The sequence below is a fragment of the Coffea arabica genome, chromosome 6e, assembly GCF_036785885.1.
Source record: "Coffea arabica cultivar ET-39 chromosome 6e, Coffea Arabica ET-39 HiFi, whole genome shotgun sequence".
Classification (NCBI taxonomy): Eukaryota; Viridiplantae; Streptophyta; class Magnoliopsida; order Gentianales; family Rubiaceae; genus Coffea; species Coffea arabica.
The window spans coordinates 54,370,124-54,390,908 of NC_092321.1; the positions used below are offsets into that span (position 1 = coordinate 54,370,124).

A 20,785-nucleotide genomic window follows, 5' to 3' on the forward strand; every position below is an offset into this window, starting at 1 on the left:
CTCTATGCCTCGATCAATTTCTTGTTGTAGTCATGAGACTCGTGAACAAGTTAATGAGAATGCTTTGTCCGCTGACGACCGTCGAATTCTGAAGCTGATGATGGACCGCTGTGTGGATCTTTATCTCGATCCTTTTTCATCTTTAGCAGAGAACCTTCTTGAAGATGAACTGATTAGGTTGAAGAAGCTGAATACGTATCGCTGTGGCAAGTTTTACAATTTAATTAGCTGGTCATTCTCAAAAAATGGCAGATTGACACCAGATTATGTTCATCGGCTAAAAGAGGAAGTTGTGCACGAAATCATGCCCCATAAGCTCAAGCTCAAGATGAGACCAGATTATTTCGTCCCTCTACGTAACTATAGTATAAACGACAAAATTGGAGGTATATCGGATGAAGACCGCCTTATCCTCAAGCCAGTGATGGAAGAATGTGTGAAGCTCTACCTTGATGCTGATGCCACAGATTCGGAGGAAATTAAATATGATATTGATTACTGCAATTGGTATTTCTTTGAATTGGGATCTTATTATAGCATCAGCGAACAATGGTCACCTAAATTGGCACCTGAATTTGTTGAAATCATGAGAGAATTTCCCAAGTTATACGGATACTTTATGCTTGATGATGGCTATGAAGAATGGCTATTTCAAACTTGCTTAATTGAGGAAAAACATGGAAAAGCCAATTGTGATGATTTTCGCTTATGGAAGGCTCAACGTGGAATGCTCGTAGATTGATGAACCTCAAAGAGGTAGTCCAATGATATTGCAACTCTATAGGTTTTATTTAAGGATTATAGTAATGGATTTCTTCACTCTGAAATTGTATTTTGAACTACCCAATAGTATTAAATGTTATGATCGGTAATTTTTATTACTTTCTGTTGTTGTCTGCCATACTTGTAAAACTATTATCAATAATTTGTGTTTCAACACAACACCTAGACAGCCATATCTTTAATGTTGGTAGGAAATTCTAAACCCGAAATTTCCAAGTGAAGCCATTCTTGGTTTAATTTCCCTAATTCTCTGAGGTAACTTTTCTCCCTCTGTTTTTTCAGGTTTTTCGAGTCCAATGTCTATTCCTATCATGCATACTTTTGAGATGATGAAGGAAACTGATTATGATTTAGTAATTAGTAGCTATGTTAATTGGTATCAACTTTTTGAAGCGATGATAATGGAATTTTAATTTTTTTTTGTTAAGGTTTTTTGGCATCCCTATACGAAGCCTTCATAGTATGTACCATTCTAGCCACTATTTTGGTAACAATACAAACTGTTGCAGGTCCTACACGCTCATATTCAAGTTGAGTATTCCAGGATTTTTTTTCGTGCACCATATCTCAAGATGTTTGAAAATCTAAAATGGGAAGACATAATGGACTAGATTACTTTCTGTTGTCTATACATTACTGGTCTGTGCAAGCTTGAGAGACCTATTTGAATTGATCACATAACTTTTAGAACTGTCAATGGGTTCGGCAACCCGATCTCGGCTCGTTTGGCCCGATAAAAAGCCCGATGAGTCAGACTTTTTAGTGAACCGGTCTGAGATTGAACCTAAAAATTAGGCCCGAATTAACTATGAGCCAAGCTTGGGCCTGTTTAGGCTTAAACCCGATATAGGCCCGACCCTTTAATTACATATATATATAATATTTATATTTTGATATTATGCATAATTATATACCCAAATATATTATTACTAAATACTAAAAGTATATAAATTACAAAATACAAAAATACATCTGAAGACTCTTCTATGAGCTTTCTTGAGAGCCAATATTAGTAATTGCATAATTGAATCTCTAACTTTTCTTATTGGTTGAGTAAATTTTTGTATCGGCATAATATTGGTTGATTTCTTTTTGATCTAGAAACACAAATCATCAAGTATATTTGGATTCAAGTCACAAGGCTATACAAAAGTTTCAACTTTTAAAGATATATTGGCTTATGACAGCATGTTTTATTACTATTTTTCATGTATTTTAAACGAATTAAATATAAATATTGTTGAAAATTTTTTGGTTTATATACTTTTGAAGAATTATTATTTGTTCATGTTTAGTTTTAATATTGTAGCCTTATAAATGTTAAATTAGTTTTACAACTTAATAGTTATAGTAATTATATTAAAATATAAAATTAAGAGTAATAAGTAAGCTTGGGTTAAACCCGAATAAGTCTCACAACCCGAATGTTATGTGAGTTGAGTATGAGTTTCATATTTTTTAATCCGAAACTCATAATCTGAAACCCGAAAATATTACAAATTAAATGAACTGAGCTCGAACTTATAAAAGTCTGGCTCATTAGACCCGATTTACAACCCTAATCATTTTACACGGCTATAATTGTGAAAGCTTTTGAGGATGCTTTTCATCTAGCAGAATAGTAAAAGCCTTCAAGTTGTATTATTCACCCACTCAAGCTTTTGAATTTACCAAGCTCAGGACTCGTCTGCATTTTTTGAACTATCAATAAGCACGAAATTCATATAAAATATTCATCTTATAGTTGTATAGCAAAGTCAAGTTGTAGTATGCCTAGGATCAAGTAGAGTACCATGTGTGACGGCCCCACCTCCCCCTAGGGCGTACCCCAGGGTTCGGCGGACCGCCTGTCCAACTCTCGCCAGGATTCATTCAAACTCTTCAAAAGAAATAAGAAATAATCTCGAGGATAAAACAAAAAAAACAATTCCCAAACTTGAAACGCATACTTACATTTATTTCTATCTCAAAATAATATATAATCCCAAATAAAACGAAAGTTCCCAATTCTTAATACATCCAACCATATTCAAGCACTAGGGCGAGAACTATTACAAAAAAATTTAAAAGAACTAGACTACGCTAGTCTGTACACGTCTCACGCCTCACTCATATCCCCTGTAAGGAAAACAAATGACGTAGAATGAACTAAAAACCCAGTGAGATTCCAAATAGCAAATTGACCATTATTTAAACATGTAAGTATCATGTAGCAAAGTAGTGAGCATGAAAAGTTCATAAAAGTGAGTAATAACACTTCAAGTAGCAAATCTCAAAATGAGTAAGTGCAAAGTTTTCTTTTAAAACGAAACAATAACACGATAGGTATTAATCATTCTAAAGTATAAAGATACGGATGGCTCTCAGGAGCTAAATTCCCATTGCATCACCAGAGCTTGATCAAGTAATAGTTGACACTCCGTCAACTTTCAAGTAAGTAACCAATCCGGTAGAGCACCACTTAAACTACTTTCCGTCCACCATCCAAACCCCCTACTAGGCCCAAAATCCTCAATAAACACTGGTGGTAATACTCGAGTATACCGATTAGTCAAGGAGATAACACTTCACTGGACATCACTAACTACCCATGGTTTGTTATCTAATCGACCAATCCCTTGCCGGCTCGACTTGATTAACTAGCCAGTGGGGTTTGGGTCTCCAAGAATTCGATGAGATAATCTCTCCAATCAACTAAATCAAGATAAAAGTACGGAGACGGGAATGAAAGGTACCTCCCACTCTGATCGAGTGTGGTACATACTACCGCTCAGTACTTACAAGTTAAGCACAAGTATATCAAGTCAATTGCAATAATAAACGAGTACATATCACATTAGGGCAAGTGCGATAAAGTACAACCTTGCTCGACCATACCAATCACATATCATTCGATCACATTATTCAAGTAGTAAAACCAAGTTTCAAGTTCAATCAGGTATTTGGAAGCACTCACCAAAGATCTAGTATCTTTCAAAAGTCACGTTCAGGTCCAACTCCCTAGTTGGAGTCCAAATCTGCGATAAAATATCATTTGCGAATGTAAAACTCTCTAGAGTTCGAAACATAGGAGTTTAGCTTCAAGAAAATCAAGTAAATGCAACTTGCTTAAGTAGTGTTCACGATAGTTATCAAATTCCGAAAAATTCATGCTCGCTCTTAAACCTTTGAAACGTTGAAGCAATTATACTTGAAATACCATTTGAGTCGAAGAAATGGAGAAAACGTATTTCTATTAGTCGTAAATTTTATTTTTCCAAGGGTACAAGGTCGGCCAAGTTCTAACTTATATACCTCAAATAAAAGAAGACGTAAAAGCCTAGATGGTTCAAGTGGTATTCGCTCTCAAGCATTACTCGAGTCGCAAGTATATCTACCTAACCCTCGAGCGTAAATTTGGGCAGCTCACCCTTTGTATTTACCTATTTTCCAGCCATTTATGGCTTCATTCCTTTTCTCAATCAGTTCCAAAGTCACACACAAAATCATCTCATTTCAATAGCCGTTCAATAGGCTCAAAGTCATACAAGTACAAAACCAAACTAGAAAAATGTCCGGAAATGAGATTTAAGTCATAAAACAAAAGACAGATTTGATGTCGCTTGGCGGAACGGACACCACGGAAGATACACTTATCGGATTGGTGTGAAATTTATACCGTTTCGAAGCTAAGACAAAGAACTACAACTTTGATGAAGACCACTCAGTCCAGTTTGTCGTATATCTAAGTCAAAATTTCAATTTACAAAACCAGAATCTCACATTCGGGCTAGTTAACCGTACTATGCGTAAATGACAATAACTCAGGTTAACGAAGTCCGATTGAGGCGTTTTCAGGTGCGTTGGAAAGCTAAGACATAGAACTACAACTTTTGTGTTTTGGTCAAATGCTAATTCAGTACGGATCAGGGTGAACAGACGTGGTCAGATTGGTGAAATGTCAAAACTGGCCACAGAGCTCTACCTATGGCAGTCAGGGGTATTTTTGTCTTTTCATATGATACCGTTCTCTGATTGAGCTGAAATTTTACAGAAAACTATAAAACATCATTACCTACAACTTTAATGTTTTGAGCTAAGGCTAATTCGGCCCCCATCATAGTAAAAAAAAATCGAGCAGAACAGAACAAAGAAGAATCTCAAATCTGGAATTTGAACTTTTCCACTAGAAATTCATATCCAACAAGTACTCTACCATCAAAACCATCAACTACTAGCTCAATAACATCAATTAAGAGGTATATAACTATAATCAAAGCTGAAAATGTAAACCCTAGCTCCATATCCAACAAATCCATCAAAACCAACCGATTAACCGTCATAAGGCAAGATTAAGAGTTTCTAACTAAACTTTAACAAGATTAAGGGAAATAAATGTGATGGACAGCCAATATACCTCTCAAAGATGCTTGAAAGAGTTATCCACCACCTCTCCTTGTGAAATTTAGCTTCCTAAGCTTCCCAAGCTCTCAATTTGCAAGTTAATCGATTTAGTTTTCTTGTTTTCTCACTAAATCAAGCAAAACCCAAGATGGATTGAAATGGTTTCCTCTCTTCTAGTTCCTCTCACTCTCACAGCTGGAAAGCTGTAAATGAAAGCTCAAATGAAGCTTCAAGAAGGTTAAAATGATAGAAATGAATTTGGGTCAAAGGTGACAAGTGTCACACTTTGATTGGTAGTCAAATTTTGTTCTTTTCTCTCTTATTTTTGGTCCAATATTTCGGCTGCCTTGAGGATATTTTGAGGCTGATATTAATCAATTAATAGCAAGGAGATTAAGATAATAAAGTAGTGTTTAAGTGGTGCACTTACTCGGTAACAAACGGTACCCGTCGGTTCAACTCGTTTTCTCCTAAATCGCATATACTAGGGTTTTATCTTATAATTCACTAACTTATTATTATCACTTCTAATCATACATTTAATATCATCTAAAACTCACTCTTAATCACCAAATTTAGTGCACACATCTCACCAAGTGAGCACACGGTCAAAATACGCAAAAAGCCCTAATTTACCCGAACTAAGAACCTAAAGGGAAAAACCTTGATTCTATGGTGGATTGCACTTACTGAGGGTGTGAATGAGTAGTAAAGCTATTAGAAAGGAATAAATACCAAATAAAAGGAATTTTAAGAAAAATGTGAGGAATTTTACAATTCCATTGGTTACAATTAGGGTTTCGATTAAAATATAAGAGATTTAAGAAAACCGGTTAGTCACAAGTAAACTAGGATTTTTTTTTCTTTTGATTAGAATTTAGGGTTTCTAACCTTTAAAACAAAACAATGTCTTAAAACAAAAAATATATATATATAGAAACAGTAATATCCTAAAAGTCGGGGTATCACACCATGCTTGTATTTATTTATTTTGTATATATGGTTAATTTTGTTACAAAATCAATTTAGGGACTATAGTCGCATCATTGAAAGTCACAGACATGTCTAAAACTCTCCATACATGTCCAAAATTTTAAATATTCGCGTGAGTGTCTAAAATTCAGTAAGTGAAAATATCTACAAATCAGGGAAAACACAATAAACTAGCAATGGGTGTGACGACCCCACCTCCCCCTAAAGCGAACCAAAAGGTTCAGCGGACCATCTGCCCAACTCTCGCCGAGGCTCAGTACAATCCATAATTTAAAAGTTAGAAATTCTTCAAATATTTTCAATATACATTTAAAGTACTCCAAAACATTTCATACTTAAAATTAGTTAACCTTCAAATTTAAATACAACCCAAAAGAATATGTACTACAGTCATTTGCTATAATACAACTTGAAGTCTCCAAAAGAAAACAACGTAGTACTATTCGTGAGTGCTCTCGGTCTTGAATCCTGTTGAGGAAAACAAAGGAGTGGAATGAGTTAAACAATCCAGTGAGATTCCAAAACACACAAGCAGTTCTAATAAATCAAGTAAATTAAACACAATGCACATATGGGTCAAGGTTTCACATTGGCACATTAAAATGAGACATTTATCATTTTACAGAAATAAATACACATTAAACGGATACGGTGTTCACGTGGAACTATTTTGGTCGGGTTCACCTTATAACTCTAATAATTCCCTCGGTTTGTCTGGCCATCACCTTATTCCTCCAGTGGTAATACTCGAGTATACCGAAACCGTGACTCAGGATTCCAACCTACTCGACCAAGTCCAATTCTGGCTCGAGCAGGTTAGCAACCAAGTGCAGGGCCCAGTTTAGCTAAGAGCTCACAACATGTGCAAATAATCAAATCAATTGGTAAACGGTAGAAATTCACGGTTAAACGGTAGAAATTTGTTATTTTAGTAGGTCGAGTATGATAAAGTACACACTCGCCTTAAAACGGTAAAAAATTACATAGGAGCAATTATAGGGAGCACTTAACACTTAAACATACAAGAAATATGAAGTAAACATATAGCAAAACTATTCAAGTCACACACACATGCAAGGAACACTCACTGTTACGTGCGATATGTCTCGGTTCCTGAATAACACCCTTGACTCTCGAATCTTGAGGTAAGAACCAACAAGTTTATATGAAAGTGAAAAACAAAACCTTAGGGTTTTCGCACTTAAGAAGTGAAGAAACAAGAGGTTGGTATATAATTCTCAAATGTATAATAAAGAATAAAGCAAGTCGTTATAGCCTTGAATCAAGCCTTTTCAAATTCAAAGTTCAAAAGTAAGAATGAAACCATGAGAAATCAAGTTCCGGGTCAAGAATTAAGCATAATAAAGAACATTAAGGTTTCTCATTTAAATCTAAGGAAACATCAAGTACAAGGGTTTGATTGTAATATGGAGTACAAATGTTAATTTGAACTATGAAAAATGAATGGAATCAAGAAAAATGAAGAAAACAAATACTCAAGAGAAAATGTATAGGTGACAGCTTTGTCATGTGTTAGTATTCTGATCATAACTGAGGCTATACAAATCAGATTGAGATCATTTCTATATTTTTCGAAGCTAAGCCACAGGGCTACATTTCTTATGAAGACATCGGGTTCAAGATCAGACGTCTTCAGGGTCAAAAATGAACATTTCAAAAGTATAAGGAAAACGATTACAGCAAATCAGGGTTTTCACTGCAGGCAAGGTGTTCTGGTCATTTTAGAGGCTACGATGATCTGATTGATTTGACTTTTACAGGTAGAAAACTGGCTCAATACCCTACAACTTTCATGTTTTGAGCAAGAGCTGGTTTGGCCTAAACGATGACAAATTCGCAGCTCAATTGACTCTTAAAACCTCTCTGAACAGAAAGTTTTCAACTCCAGCAACCAACTTTGAAAAAATCAAAACAGGGATTTTGTAAGTCCAAAAATCACCAAATTTTGACACAAGAAAGTAGATTTGAAGAGCTACATATCTCTAGAAGGTCACTTTTCAAGATTCAGACCACAAACCAGTCAGATTTTAACTATACAATACAAAAACTACAAAACTAAGGCAGAATAGTCTCGAAATTTATCAAATTTTACAAAATCACCATAAATCACACAGACAGAACCAGGGTCTGAAATTTTCACGGTTTATAGCCGTATGAATCTAGTTTCAAACGCATTAAATAGAACTCAATTTTGACCTTTACCAAGATACAACAGATTGCCCAACACTGCTCTAGCTATCCTGTTTCGTACCAGCTTTGGTCACATTACACAACTTCATGCAAAACAACAAGAAATCATCTACTAAAGCCTCAATAATCATCATCAACTTCATACCACAGATTAAACACAACATAGCAAGGTTAATCATGGCCATAACTCTCAAGTCAAGTCTTGCAAATTAACACTATAAAGCTGAAATTTTCACAACATCATTTCAAACCATGAAACCTTCTCATAAAACTACCAATTTTGCAACCATAAGCCACTAATTAGCAAATATTTGAAGTAGAGGGAAGTATCTTGCTAAGTTACCTTGAACCTCCAAGAAAGATGGAAGCTTAGTGCTTTTCTACAAAAAATCTCTCCACTCAAGCCCTTAATCTTCGCTAGTGAACAACTTTTATGGAGTGGTTTGCAAAATCTATGGTTGGAACTCAAGATTTAAGCACGAAATTGGTGGTTGAAGATGAAGTTTCCTTTCCTTTTTCCCTCTCAATGGTTCGGCCAAGCTAGGAGCAAAATAGAAGGAATTGTGGTCAAATTTTGATTTTATTAAAGAGGTAAAAAAGTCCTTAGTCAAGGTCAAAAGTCCAATAATTTTAAGACAAATATTTAGCCAAGATTAACCCTTATCTTATTGTCTTCCAAAGGCTAAATATCTAGCTAACCTCTAATTATCCATTAGCACCTTATAAACAATATCCCTTCATGCAAAATTCCACCTAGTCGTCAAAAATTTATCACACTTATCGCACTAGCGGGTCCCATGTCCATAATGCACGTCAAACTTAACGTGTACTAACTTATAGCAAGAAAATGATTTAAAAACTTGACTCACTAATAAAAATATCTAGAAAATTAAGGCAATAATTTAAAGTAAAGAAAATACATTTAAAGAAATAAATAAATATCACCTAATTTTTTCCTGTTCTCACAATGGGTCGAGCAAATAGATAGCTTGTTAGAGTCTCTAATACCTACAAGATCTCATGGTCTATCAAGGTTAGACTAGCAATGGGCTGAAACAATAAATTATGCTGCTAAGTTGTACTTTGAGAAGGAAATTGTTTAGATTCCTCATGAGTTGTTGAATGTTTCTCGTTCATCGTCCAGTTCATGCTTCACACTAATATTTCTTGGTATTCATTGGATTATGCTGTAACTAATATTTCTTCCTGTTCATGTACAAAGAAATATTATACGAAGAGAAAATAAAATTTCTTTGTATTCATTGGCTTATGTGGTTGTTTTAATTTAATCAGAATGGGGTTATAGGCTCATTTGATGTCTTTGGAACGATGAATAACTTTTCCATTAAGGGTCTATTTGGTTAGATGTAAAATATTTTCATTAGGAAAATATTTCTGTTGAAATTGTTTTCTGGGAAAAGATTTGCATTTACATAATTTTCAGGAGTTTGGTTGCAATTTTGAAACTTTGCTCCGATTGGCTATCGTTAAAATGTCATGAATCATGATCAATCGCCACCACCGCTATTCTCTGCCCACTACTACTGTACTTCACCACCAGCCTACATGTCCTAACCTATGAAAAGGTCCAGTGGTCATCCCAAGCCTTCTTAGGCTTAGTGGTGCGGGAGGTCAAGAGTTCGAACCTTACCTCCCATAAAAACTTGTCACAATATGTGACGGTCTTTATTGACCAGTTTCGATGGAGTTTCTACTCACATCGAGTCCTCCTCGATGAAAAACAGCTTTCGATGGAGATCTTCTTTTGGAAAACAGCTTTAGTTCCTCATTTAAGAAAGTTTTTTCACGTCAAAATGGGGAAAATAATTTCTTTCGTAAAATAATTTTCACCAATTCTAAGGCTAAAAAGCACTGGAAATTGTGGAAAACATTTTCTAGAAAATATTTTTAATCCAAACAAACACACCCTAAGTGCCTAGGTAGTTCAAATAATTTTGAACATTTTAGCTCATTCTTTATGTTTTGTATTGTTAGTCAAGCACACTAATATACTTCCGTTTCAAGTGATAATTATGCAGTGGATGAATGAAGTACATGCATTCATTCTACTATTTTTGAATTTTATTGCGGGTAATCATGTTCCATGGCATTGGATTCAATGGCACTAAGTGATGAATGGTACAAGGATCATTTTTCTGCAATGAAAGAAACCAACCCAATTAATATTTTGTAGTTAGAATTAGATTTTTAAGATATTTGAAGAATCCTCAGGACAACTAATTCTACATAAGCTATTGTTAATATATATCAAGTACTCAACACTTAGTAAAATAGCAACTTTATTATTAGCGAAGTAGTACGATGTATTTTATCATTATTAATTGATTAGATAATATTGTACATCTTTGTCAAGAAAAGTTAGTTTTATACCATATGCTAATTTGCTAATTAATTAATTCAATAACCTGCTCAGCAAAAATAGGAATGCTAGATGGCATGGGAAGTAGTTGGATATAAATAGGATTTATAGCAAGGGCTAATCAGATTATGGGATTAAATAATATTAGTGTTCAGTTAATGTCTTCTTTGAACATTATGTCAATGATAAAATAATGATTTACTTTTGATTACATCAATGATTATTCAATATATGTTTAATGTGAAATCCAAGATCAATGGATAATAACCTAAAAATTCATTCTCCATAATTTTGCAAAATAAAAAGTAAAATCCATACTCAAAAGAAAAGCAAAAGATCTGCTTAGCTTTTAACAAAAAATAAAATAAAAATACATGAGCATGAATTTATTAATGTTCAAAAGATAAAAGGTTTTAGAAATTGCATACGTTGCATTTAACAAACGCGAGGTCAGCAACCTCGCATTTCTTGAATGCGAGGTTTGAAGTGAATTTTTTTTTTTTGGCTTTTGTGAGTCAAAAATTTAAGAAGACATTGCATTTAACAAATATGAATTTCTTGAGTTCGCACTTGGCAAATGCAACGACCACTTGGTGGAATCCCACGCCCAAAAAGCCTCCTTTATAGAAAAATTTTAAATTTCATCATAAATTTGGGAATTTCTCTTCATGATGGCCATATTTGATGTTCCTAGTAATAACTCACGTGCTTTGTATGTGAATATATTTTTTCAAGATATAAAACTTTTAATATATTAAATTTTTTGTGCAAAACTTTAATTATTGGCATAATATAAACTAAGAAACTATATAATGAACAAAATTAAGCATTTGGTAATGGTACAAAATGTATATAGCGTACAAAGTAATTAAAAGTTTATTGTACATTCTATAGTTATAAAAACTTTGAAGATGGAGGATTATCATATTTAAACGAAGTTGTTGGTATAATATTAACTTAGAAACCATATGATAAATAAAATTTTACAACCGTTAGTTGTAAAAAAATTTTATTATATACAAAACAATTAAAAGTTTATTGAACTCTGAAGATGGAAGAAGAAGAAATTTTTATGAACTCTAAACTAAGCTGTTACATATTTTATTTGGATTGTGACAATAAGCATAGGAATTTTTTTTTTATATTTTGTCAAACCAATGTATACAATAAAACCTGAGCAAAATACATACCAAAACATTATGATTCGGATACAACAGATTTTTATCAATTTCAGTAGTTGTATACTTTTTCTGTTATATTTTTTTTATAACTATCAACAAATTTTTTGAAGTTTTCTTAGTCAATTCGACATAATATAGTGAATTTAATCATGAATTAAACCTTTCATTTTCTCATAACTGTTTATAACGTTTTGCCTTCTTGTTAATCATGATTTTTTTCTATACCAATATGGTATATAAAATATAGTTAACTTTAACTATCACACATAAGAATATAATAATTGGAGATAATTTTAACACATACAATAATTGGAGTTGAAGAAAATGATTGGTGAATATAGTTGTAAATGGGTAGTTTTTAATTTTTATTACCAATACTTTTGAGATGTAATTTATTGAAACTTTTCATTTTTTCTTATTAGTGTCATGATTGAAATGTAATAACTCTAATTAAAAGACATGAGGGTAATTTAGGCTAAACAAAAACTAAAAGCAAAATATGTTTACACTTATACTCCCTGTTACCAAGGCTCATCCTACTTTTTATAGAGTAGTGATAATGATATATTTGATGTTGTTACAAGGTAGACGTGTGTTTCATCGTGTGAGGGCAAGTAATTAATACAATTCTCTTGCTAACTCTACATCATCAACAAACAACGACCAACTTTAGCTGCAGGCTATTGCTGATTGATTGACAATAACATTGAAAATTAAGATTATGTGTCATTTGCTTTACATGAGCTGACAAATTTGGGAAGAGAGAATCCTTTAAAATACTTTGCACATTTACACATTTGCTTGCAGCAAACCTTTGCATAATAGTCAGAAAGTATGGCTAGCTTTCTTCTAATCACCACAACCATCGTTCTTTTCTGTCTTTTGATAGCAAGAACCATCCATAGTAGTAGGAGTAGGATAGTTACAAAAATGATTCATTATAACTCTATTCACTCCCCCTATTTTGACACAAATGCTGCCGAACATAGGGACTTGCATATTTCCTTATCTCGCTTAAGATACTTGAAGGTGACAATGCAAGAAGATTTGAAGCTAACAGTACAAGATGATTCAGATCATGATACTGATTTCGAGACTGGAATTTTTGTTAACACATCAATACCTGTGTTTTTGGTGGGTTTCAACATTGGTTCACGGGAGGCTGCTCAATTGGTTGCGTTGGATACTGGTAGTAATCTGCTTTGGGTTCAGTGCAAACCTGGTATAGGCGGCAATAGGACATTCTATAGAAACTATTAGCCTGGGGAGTTTTCAACATATTCTGCTAATGTGAGGTGCGAGGACTTTTGTTCTTCTATTCCATTGACATGTATTCCAACACCCACTCTCTGCTGGTATGTATTGAAATATTTGGGTGAAGTCGTTGTCCGTGAAAATCTTGTATTTAAAAGATTTGTTTTCGGTTCATCATTTGACAACCAACCAGCGCATGAGTTAAATCTGTTACTTTGATGTAAAAGAAAAAATAGCTACATAGACAAGTTCCATGGTGTCTTGGGGCTTGGCCCTTCAGGAATCTCATTAGCTTCACAACTGGATAGTAGTGAGTTCTCATATTGTATTGAAAATTTAAGCGATCCATTTGATGAAAAAAATATACTGATCATAGGGATAAAGTCCGGAGGAGTTGAAAACTCAACTCCTCTTATTATTAGGGAGTTCCATTACTACGTAAATCTTGAAGGCATTAGCTTTGGGGGTAGGATGCTCGGCATTGACAAAAAGGATTTGAGAATGGATAATTTTAAAAGTGGTGGGGGTGCAATTATTGATTCAGGTTCAAGTTTGAGTTTCCTTTGAAGATATTGCAAACGAGAAACTTGAACAGGCAATTGTTGATTACATATGGGACTCATTGGAAAGACGATATTTCCCTTTGGACAAATATCAACTTTGCTATATTGGACACTCGTTTAGGGATTTTAAGGGCTTTACAACAATAGTATTTCATTTTGATGGAGCAACAACGGAATTAGATAAAGAGAATTTGTTTAAGCAAGTATACACAGATGTGGTATGTTTAAGTGTGTTAAATGCTGCAGAGAATGGTGTCGATCACTGTCTTCTTGGCGTAGAACTCCACAAATATTTCTATATATCATTTGACATGAATGAGATGCAAGTTAACTTTGAGAGGATGGAATGTGAATATTTCAATAAGTGGAGTTGAAGAAAATGATTGCTGAATATAGTTGTACATGCGTGGTTTATAATTTTTATTACCAATATTTTTTAGATATAATTTATTGAAACTTTTTGTTTTTTCTTATTAGTGTCATGATTGAAATATAATAACTCTAATTAAAAGGCATGAGAGTCATTTAGGCTAAACAAAAACTGAAAGCAAAATATGTTCACACTTACACTCCCTGTTACCAAGACTCATCTTACTTTTTATAGAGTAATGATAATGATATATTTGATATTGTTACAAGGTAGATGTGTGCTTCATCGTGTGAGGGCAAGTAATTAATACAATTCTCTTGCCAACTCTACATCATCAACAAACAACAACCAACTTTAGCTGCAAGCTATTGCAGATTGATTGACAAAAACAGTGAAAATTAAAATTATGTGTCATTTGCTTTACATGAGTTGACAAATTTGAGAAGAGAGAATCCTTTAAAACACTTTGTACATTTACACATTTGCTTGCAGCAAACCTTTGCATAATAGCCCGAAATTGTGGCTAGCTTTCTTCTAATCACCACAACTATCGTTCTTTTCTGTCTTTTGATAACAAGAACCAGCCATAGTAGTAGGAGTATGATAGTTACAAAAATGATTCATTATAACTCTATTCACTCCCCCTATTTTGACACAAATACTGCTGAACATAGGAACTTGCATATTTCCTTATCTCGCTTAAGATATTTGAAGATGACAATGCAAGAATATTTGAAGCTGACAGTACAAGATGATTCAGAGGATTCAAATGATGATTCAGATAATGATACTGATTTCGAGACTGGAATTTTTGTTAACACATCAATACCTGTGTTTTTGGTGGGTTTCAACATTGGTTCACGAGAGGCTGCTCAATTGGTTGCGTTGGATACTGGTAGTAATCTGCTTTTGGGTTCAGTGCAAACCTAGTATAGGCGGCAATAAGACATTCTATAGAAACTATTGGTCGGGGGAGTTTTCAACATATTCTGCTAATGTGAGGTGCGAGAACTTTTGTTCTTCTACTCCATTGACATGTATTCTAACACCCACTCTCTGCTGGTAAGTATTGAAATATTTGGGTGAAATCGTTGTCCGAGGAAATCTTACATTTGAAAGATTTGTTTTCGATTCATCATTTGACAACCAACCAGCGCATGAGTTAAATCTGTTATTTTGATGTATTAGAAAAAATAGCAACATAGACAAGTTCAATCGTGTCTTGGGGTTTGGTCCTTCAGGAATCTCATTAGCTTCACAACTGGATAGTAGTTAGTTCTCATATTGTATTGGAAATTTAAGCGATCCATTTGATGAGAAAAATATACTGATCATAGGGATAAAGTCCGGAGGAGTTGAAAACTCAACTCCTCTTATTATTTGGGAGTTCCATTACTACGCAAATCTTGAAGGCATTAGCTTTGGGGGTAGGATGCTCGGCACTGATATAAAGGATTTGAAAATGGATAATTTTAAAAGTGGTGGGGGTGCAATTATTGATTCAAGTTCAAGTTTGAGTTTCCTTCAAGATATTGCATACGAGAAACTTGAATAGGCAATTGTTGATTACATAGAGAACTCATTGGAAAGACGCTTGTTTAGGGATTTTAAGGGCTTTAAAGCAATAGCATTTCATTTTTGATGGAGCAACAATGGAATTAGATAAAGAGAATTTGTTTAAACAAGTATACCCAGATGTGGTATGTTTAAGTGTGTTGAATGCTGCAGAGAATTGTGTCGATCACAGTCTTCTTGGCGTAGGACTTCAAAAATATTTCTATATATCATTTGACATGAATGAAATGTATGTTAACTTTGAAAGGATGGAATGCGAATATTTCAATAATTGGAGTTGAAGAAAATGATTGATGAATATAGTTGTAAATGCGTAGTTTATAATTTTTATTATCAATAATTTTTAGATGTAATTTATTGAAAATTTTCATTTTTCTTATTAGTGTCATGATTGAATTGTAATACCTCTAATTAAAAAACATGAGGGTAATTTAGGCTAAACAAAAACTAAAAGCAAAATATGTTTACACTTACACTCCCTGTTACCAAGACTCATCCTACCTTTTATAGAGTAATGATAATGATATATTTGATGTTGTTACAAGGTAGACGTGTGCTTCATCGTGTGAGGGCAAGTAATTAATACAATTCTCTTGCCAACTCTACATCATCAAGAAACAACAACCAACTTTAGCTGCAGGCTATTGTTGATTGATTGACAATAACATTGAAAATTAAGATTATGTGTCATTTGTTTTACATTAGCTGACAAATTTGGGAAGAGGGAATCCTTTAAAACACTTTGCACATTTACACATTTGCTTGCAGCAAACCTTTGCATAATAGTCAGAAAGTATGGCTAACTTTCTTCTAATCACCACAACCATCGTTCTTTTCTGTCTTTGGATAGCAAGAACAAGCCATATTAGTAGGAGTAGGATAGTTACAAAAATGATTCATTATAACTCTATTCACTCCCCCCTATTTTGACACAAATGCTGTCGAACATAGGGACTTGCATATTTCCTTATCTCGCTTATGACACTTGAAAGTGACAATGCAAGAATATTTGAAGCTGACAGTACAATATGATTCAGATGATTCAAATGATGATTCGGATAATGATACTGATTTCGAGATTGGAATTTTTGTTAACACATCAATACCTGTGTTTTTGGTGGGTTTCAACATTGGTTCACGGGAGGCTGCTCAATTGGTTGCGTTGGATACAGGTAGTAATCTGCTTTGAGTTCAGTGCAAACCTGGTATAGGCAGCAATAGGACATTCTGTAGAAACTATTGGCTTGGGGAGTCTTCAATATATCCCGCTAATGTGAGGTGCGAGGACTTTTGTTCTTCTATTCCGTTGACATGTATTCCAACACCCACTCTTTGCTGGTATGTATTGAAATATTTGGGTGAAATCGTTGTTCGTGGAAATTTTGCATTTGAACGATTTATTTTCGGTTCATCATTTGATAACCAACCAGCGCATAAGTTAAATCCGTTATTTGGATGTACTAGAAAAAATAGCTACATAGATAAGTTCAATGGTGTCTCGGGGCTTGGTCCTTCAGGAATCTCATTAACTTCACAACTGGATAGTAGTGAGTTCTCATAATGTATTGAAAATTTAAACAATCCATTTGACGAAAAAAATATACTGATCATAGGGATAAAGTCCGGAGGAGTTGAAAACTCAACTCCTCTTATTATTAGGGAGTTCCATTACTACGTAAATCTTGAAGGCATTAGCTTTGGGGGTAGGATACTAGGCACTGACAAAAAGGATTTGAGAATGGATAATTTAAAAAGTGGTGGGGGTGCAACTATTGATTCAGGTTCAAGTTTGAGTTTCTTTTGAAGATATTGCAAACGAGAAACTTGAACAGGTAATTGTTGATTACATAGGGGACTCATTGGAAAGACGATATTTCTCTTTGGACAAGTATCAACTTTGCTATATTGTACACTTGTTTAGGGATTTTAAGGGCTTTACAACAATAGCATTTCATTTTGATAGAGCAACAATGAAATTAGATAAAGAGAATTTGTTTAAACAAGTATACCAGATGTGGTATGTTTAAGTGTGTTGAATGCTGCAGAGAATGGTGTCGATCACAGTTTTCTTGGCGTAGAACTCCAAAAATATTTCTATATATCATTTGACGTGAATGAAATGCAAGTTAACTTTGAGAGGATGGAATGTGAATATTTCAATAATTGGAGTTGAAGAAAATGATTGAGGAATATAGTTGTAAAAACGTCTTTTCAATTTTTATTACCAATATTTTTTAGATGTAATTTATTAAAATTTTTCATTTTTTCTTATTAGTGTCATGATTGAAATGTAATACCTCAAGTTAAAAGACATGAGGGTAATTTAGTCTAAACAAAAACTAAAAGCAAAATATGTTAACACATGCACTCCCTGTTACCAAGACTCATCCTACCTTTTATTGGGTAATGATAACGATATATTTGATGTTGTTACAAGGTAGACGTGTGATTCATCGTGTGAGGGCAAGTAATTAATACAATTCTCTTACCAACTCTACATCATCAAGAAACAACAACCAACTTTAGCTGCAGGCTATTGCTGATTGATTGACAATAACATTGAAAATTAAGATTATGTGTCATTTGCTTTACATGAGCTGACAAATTTGGGAAGAGACAATCCTTTAAAATACTTTACACATTTACAGATTTGCTTGCAGCAAACATTTGCATAATAGTCAGAAAGTATGGCTAGCTTTCGTCTAATCACCATAACCATCGTTCTTTTCTTTCTTTTGATACCAAGGACCAGCCATAGTAGTCGGAGTAGGATAGTTACGAAAATGATTCATTATAACTCTATTGACCTCCCTTATTTTGACACAAATGCTGCCGAACATAGGGACTTGCATATTTCCTTATCTCGCTTAAGATACTTGAAGGTGACAATGCAAGAATATTTGAAGCTGACAGTACAATATGATTCAGATGATTCAAATGATGATTCAGATAATGATACTGATTTCGAGACTGGAATTTTTGTTAACACATCAATACCTGTGTTTTTGGTGGGTTTCAACTTTGGTTCACGAGAGGCTGCTCAATTGGCTGCGTTGGATACTGGTTGCAATCTGCTTTGTGTTCAGTGCAAACTTGATAGAGGCGGCAATAGGACATTCTATAGAAACTATTGGCCTGCGGAGTCTTCAACATATTCTGTTAATGTGAGGTGCGTGGACTTTTATTCTTCTACTCCATTGACATGTATTCCAACACCCACTCTCTGCTGGTATTTATTGAAATATTTGGGTGAAGTCATTGTCCGTGGAAATCCTGCATTTGAACGATTTATTTACGGTTCATCATTTGACAATCAACCAGCGCATGAGTTAAATCCGTTATTTGGATGTACTAGAAAAAATAGCTAAACAGACAAGTTCAATCGTGTCTTGGGGTTTGGTCCTTCAGGAATCTCATTAGCTTCACAACTGGATAGTAGTGAGTTCTCATATTGTATTGGTAATTTAAACGATCCATTTGATGAAAAAAATATACTGATTATAGGGATAAAATCCGGAGGAGTTGAGTTTTCAACTCCTCTTATAATTAGGGAGTTTGATTACTACGTAAATCTTGAAGGCATTAGTTTTGGGGGTAGGATGCTCGGTATTGACAAAAAGGATTTGAGAATGGATAATTTTAAAAGTGGTGGGGGTGCAACTATTGATTCAGGTTCAGGTTTGAGTTTCCTTTGAAGATATTGCAAACGAGAAACTTGAACAGGCAATTGTTGATTACATAGGGGACTCGTTGGAAAGACGGTATTTCTCTTTGGACAAGTATCAACTTTGCTATATTGGACACTTGTTTAGGGATTTTAAGGGCTTTACAACAATAGCATTTCATTTTGATGGAGCAACAATGCAATTAGATAAAAAGAATTTGTTTAAGCAAGTATACCAGATGTGGTATGTTTAAGTGTGTTGAATGCTGCAGAGAATTGTGTCGATCAAAGTCTTCTTGGCGTAGGACTTCAAAAATATTTCTATATATCATTTGACATGAATGAAATGTATGTTAACTTTGAAAGGATGGAATGCGAATATTTCAATAATTGGAGTTGAAGAAAATGATTGATGAATATAGTTGTAAATGCGTAGTTTTTAATTTTATTACCAATATTTTTTAGATGTAATTTGTTGAAAATTTTCATTTTTTCTTATTAGTGTCATGATTGAAATGTAATACCTCTAATTAAATGACTTGAGGGTAATTTAGGCCAAATAAAAACTAAAAGCAAAATATGTTTACACTTACACTCCCTGTTACCCAAACTCATCCTACCTTTTATTGGGTAATGATAACGATATATTTGATGTTGTTACAAGGTAGACGTGTGATTCATCGTGTGAGGGCAAGTAATTAATACAATTCTCTTACCAACTCTACATCATCAAGAAACAACAACCAACTTTAGCTGCAGGCTATTGCTGATTGATTGACAATAACATTGAAAATTAAGATTATGTGTCATTTGCTTTACATGAGCTGACAAATTTGGGAAGAGAGAATCCTTTAAAATACTTTACACATTTACAGATTTGCTTGCAGCAAACATTTGCATAATAGTCAGAAAGTATGGCTAGCTTTCGTCTAATCACCATAACCATCGTTCTTTTCTTTCTTTTGATACCAAGGACCAGCCATAGTAGTCGGAGTAGGATAGTTACGAAAATGATTCATTATAACTCTATTGACCTCCCTTATTTTGACACAAATGCTGCCGAACATAGGGACTTGCATATTTCCTTATCTCGCTTAAGATACTTGAAGGTGACAATGCAAGAATATTTGAAGCTGACAGTACAATATGATTCAGATGATTCAAATGATGATTCAGATAATGATACTGATTTCGAGACTGGAAATTTTGTTAACACATCAATACCTGTGTTTTTGGTGGGTTTCATCTTTGGTTCACTGGAGGCTGCTCAATTGGTTGCGTTGGATACTGGTAGTAATCTGCTTTGGGTTCAGTGCAAACTTGATATAGACGGCAATAGGACATTCTATAGAAACTATTGGCCTGCGGAGTCTTCAACATATTCTGTTAATGTGAGGTGCGAGGACTTTTATTCTTCTACTCCATTGA

General features: G+C 34.1%; 1 protein-coding gene across 1 annotated transcript; it reads left to right on the plus strand.

The window, feature by feature from the left end:
• The first annotated feature begins 12,966 nt into the window (after nucleotides 1-12,966).
• On the plus strand, nucleotides 12,967-13,752 carry LOC140009937 (aspartic proteinase nepenthesin-2-like). The gene is made up of 2 exons (XM_072056284.1): nucleotides 12,967-13,153; nucleotides 13,466-13,752. Exons 1-2 carry the CDS (start codon nucleotides 12,967-12,969, stop codon nucleotides 13,750-13,752), a joined length of 474 nt encoding a protein of 157 aa, XP_071912385.1.
• The last annotated feature ends 7,033 nt before the right edge of the window (nucleotides 13,753-20,785 follow it).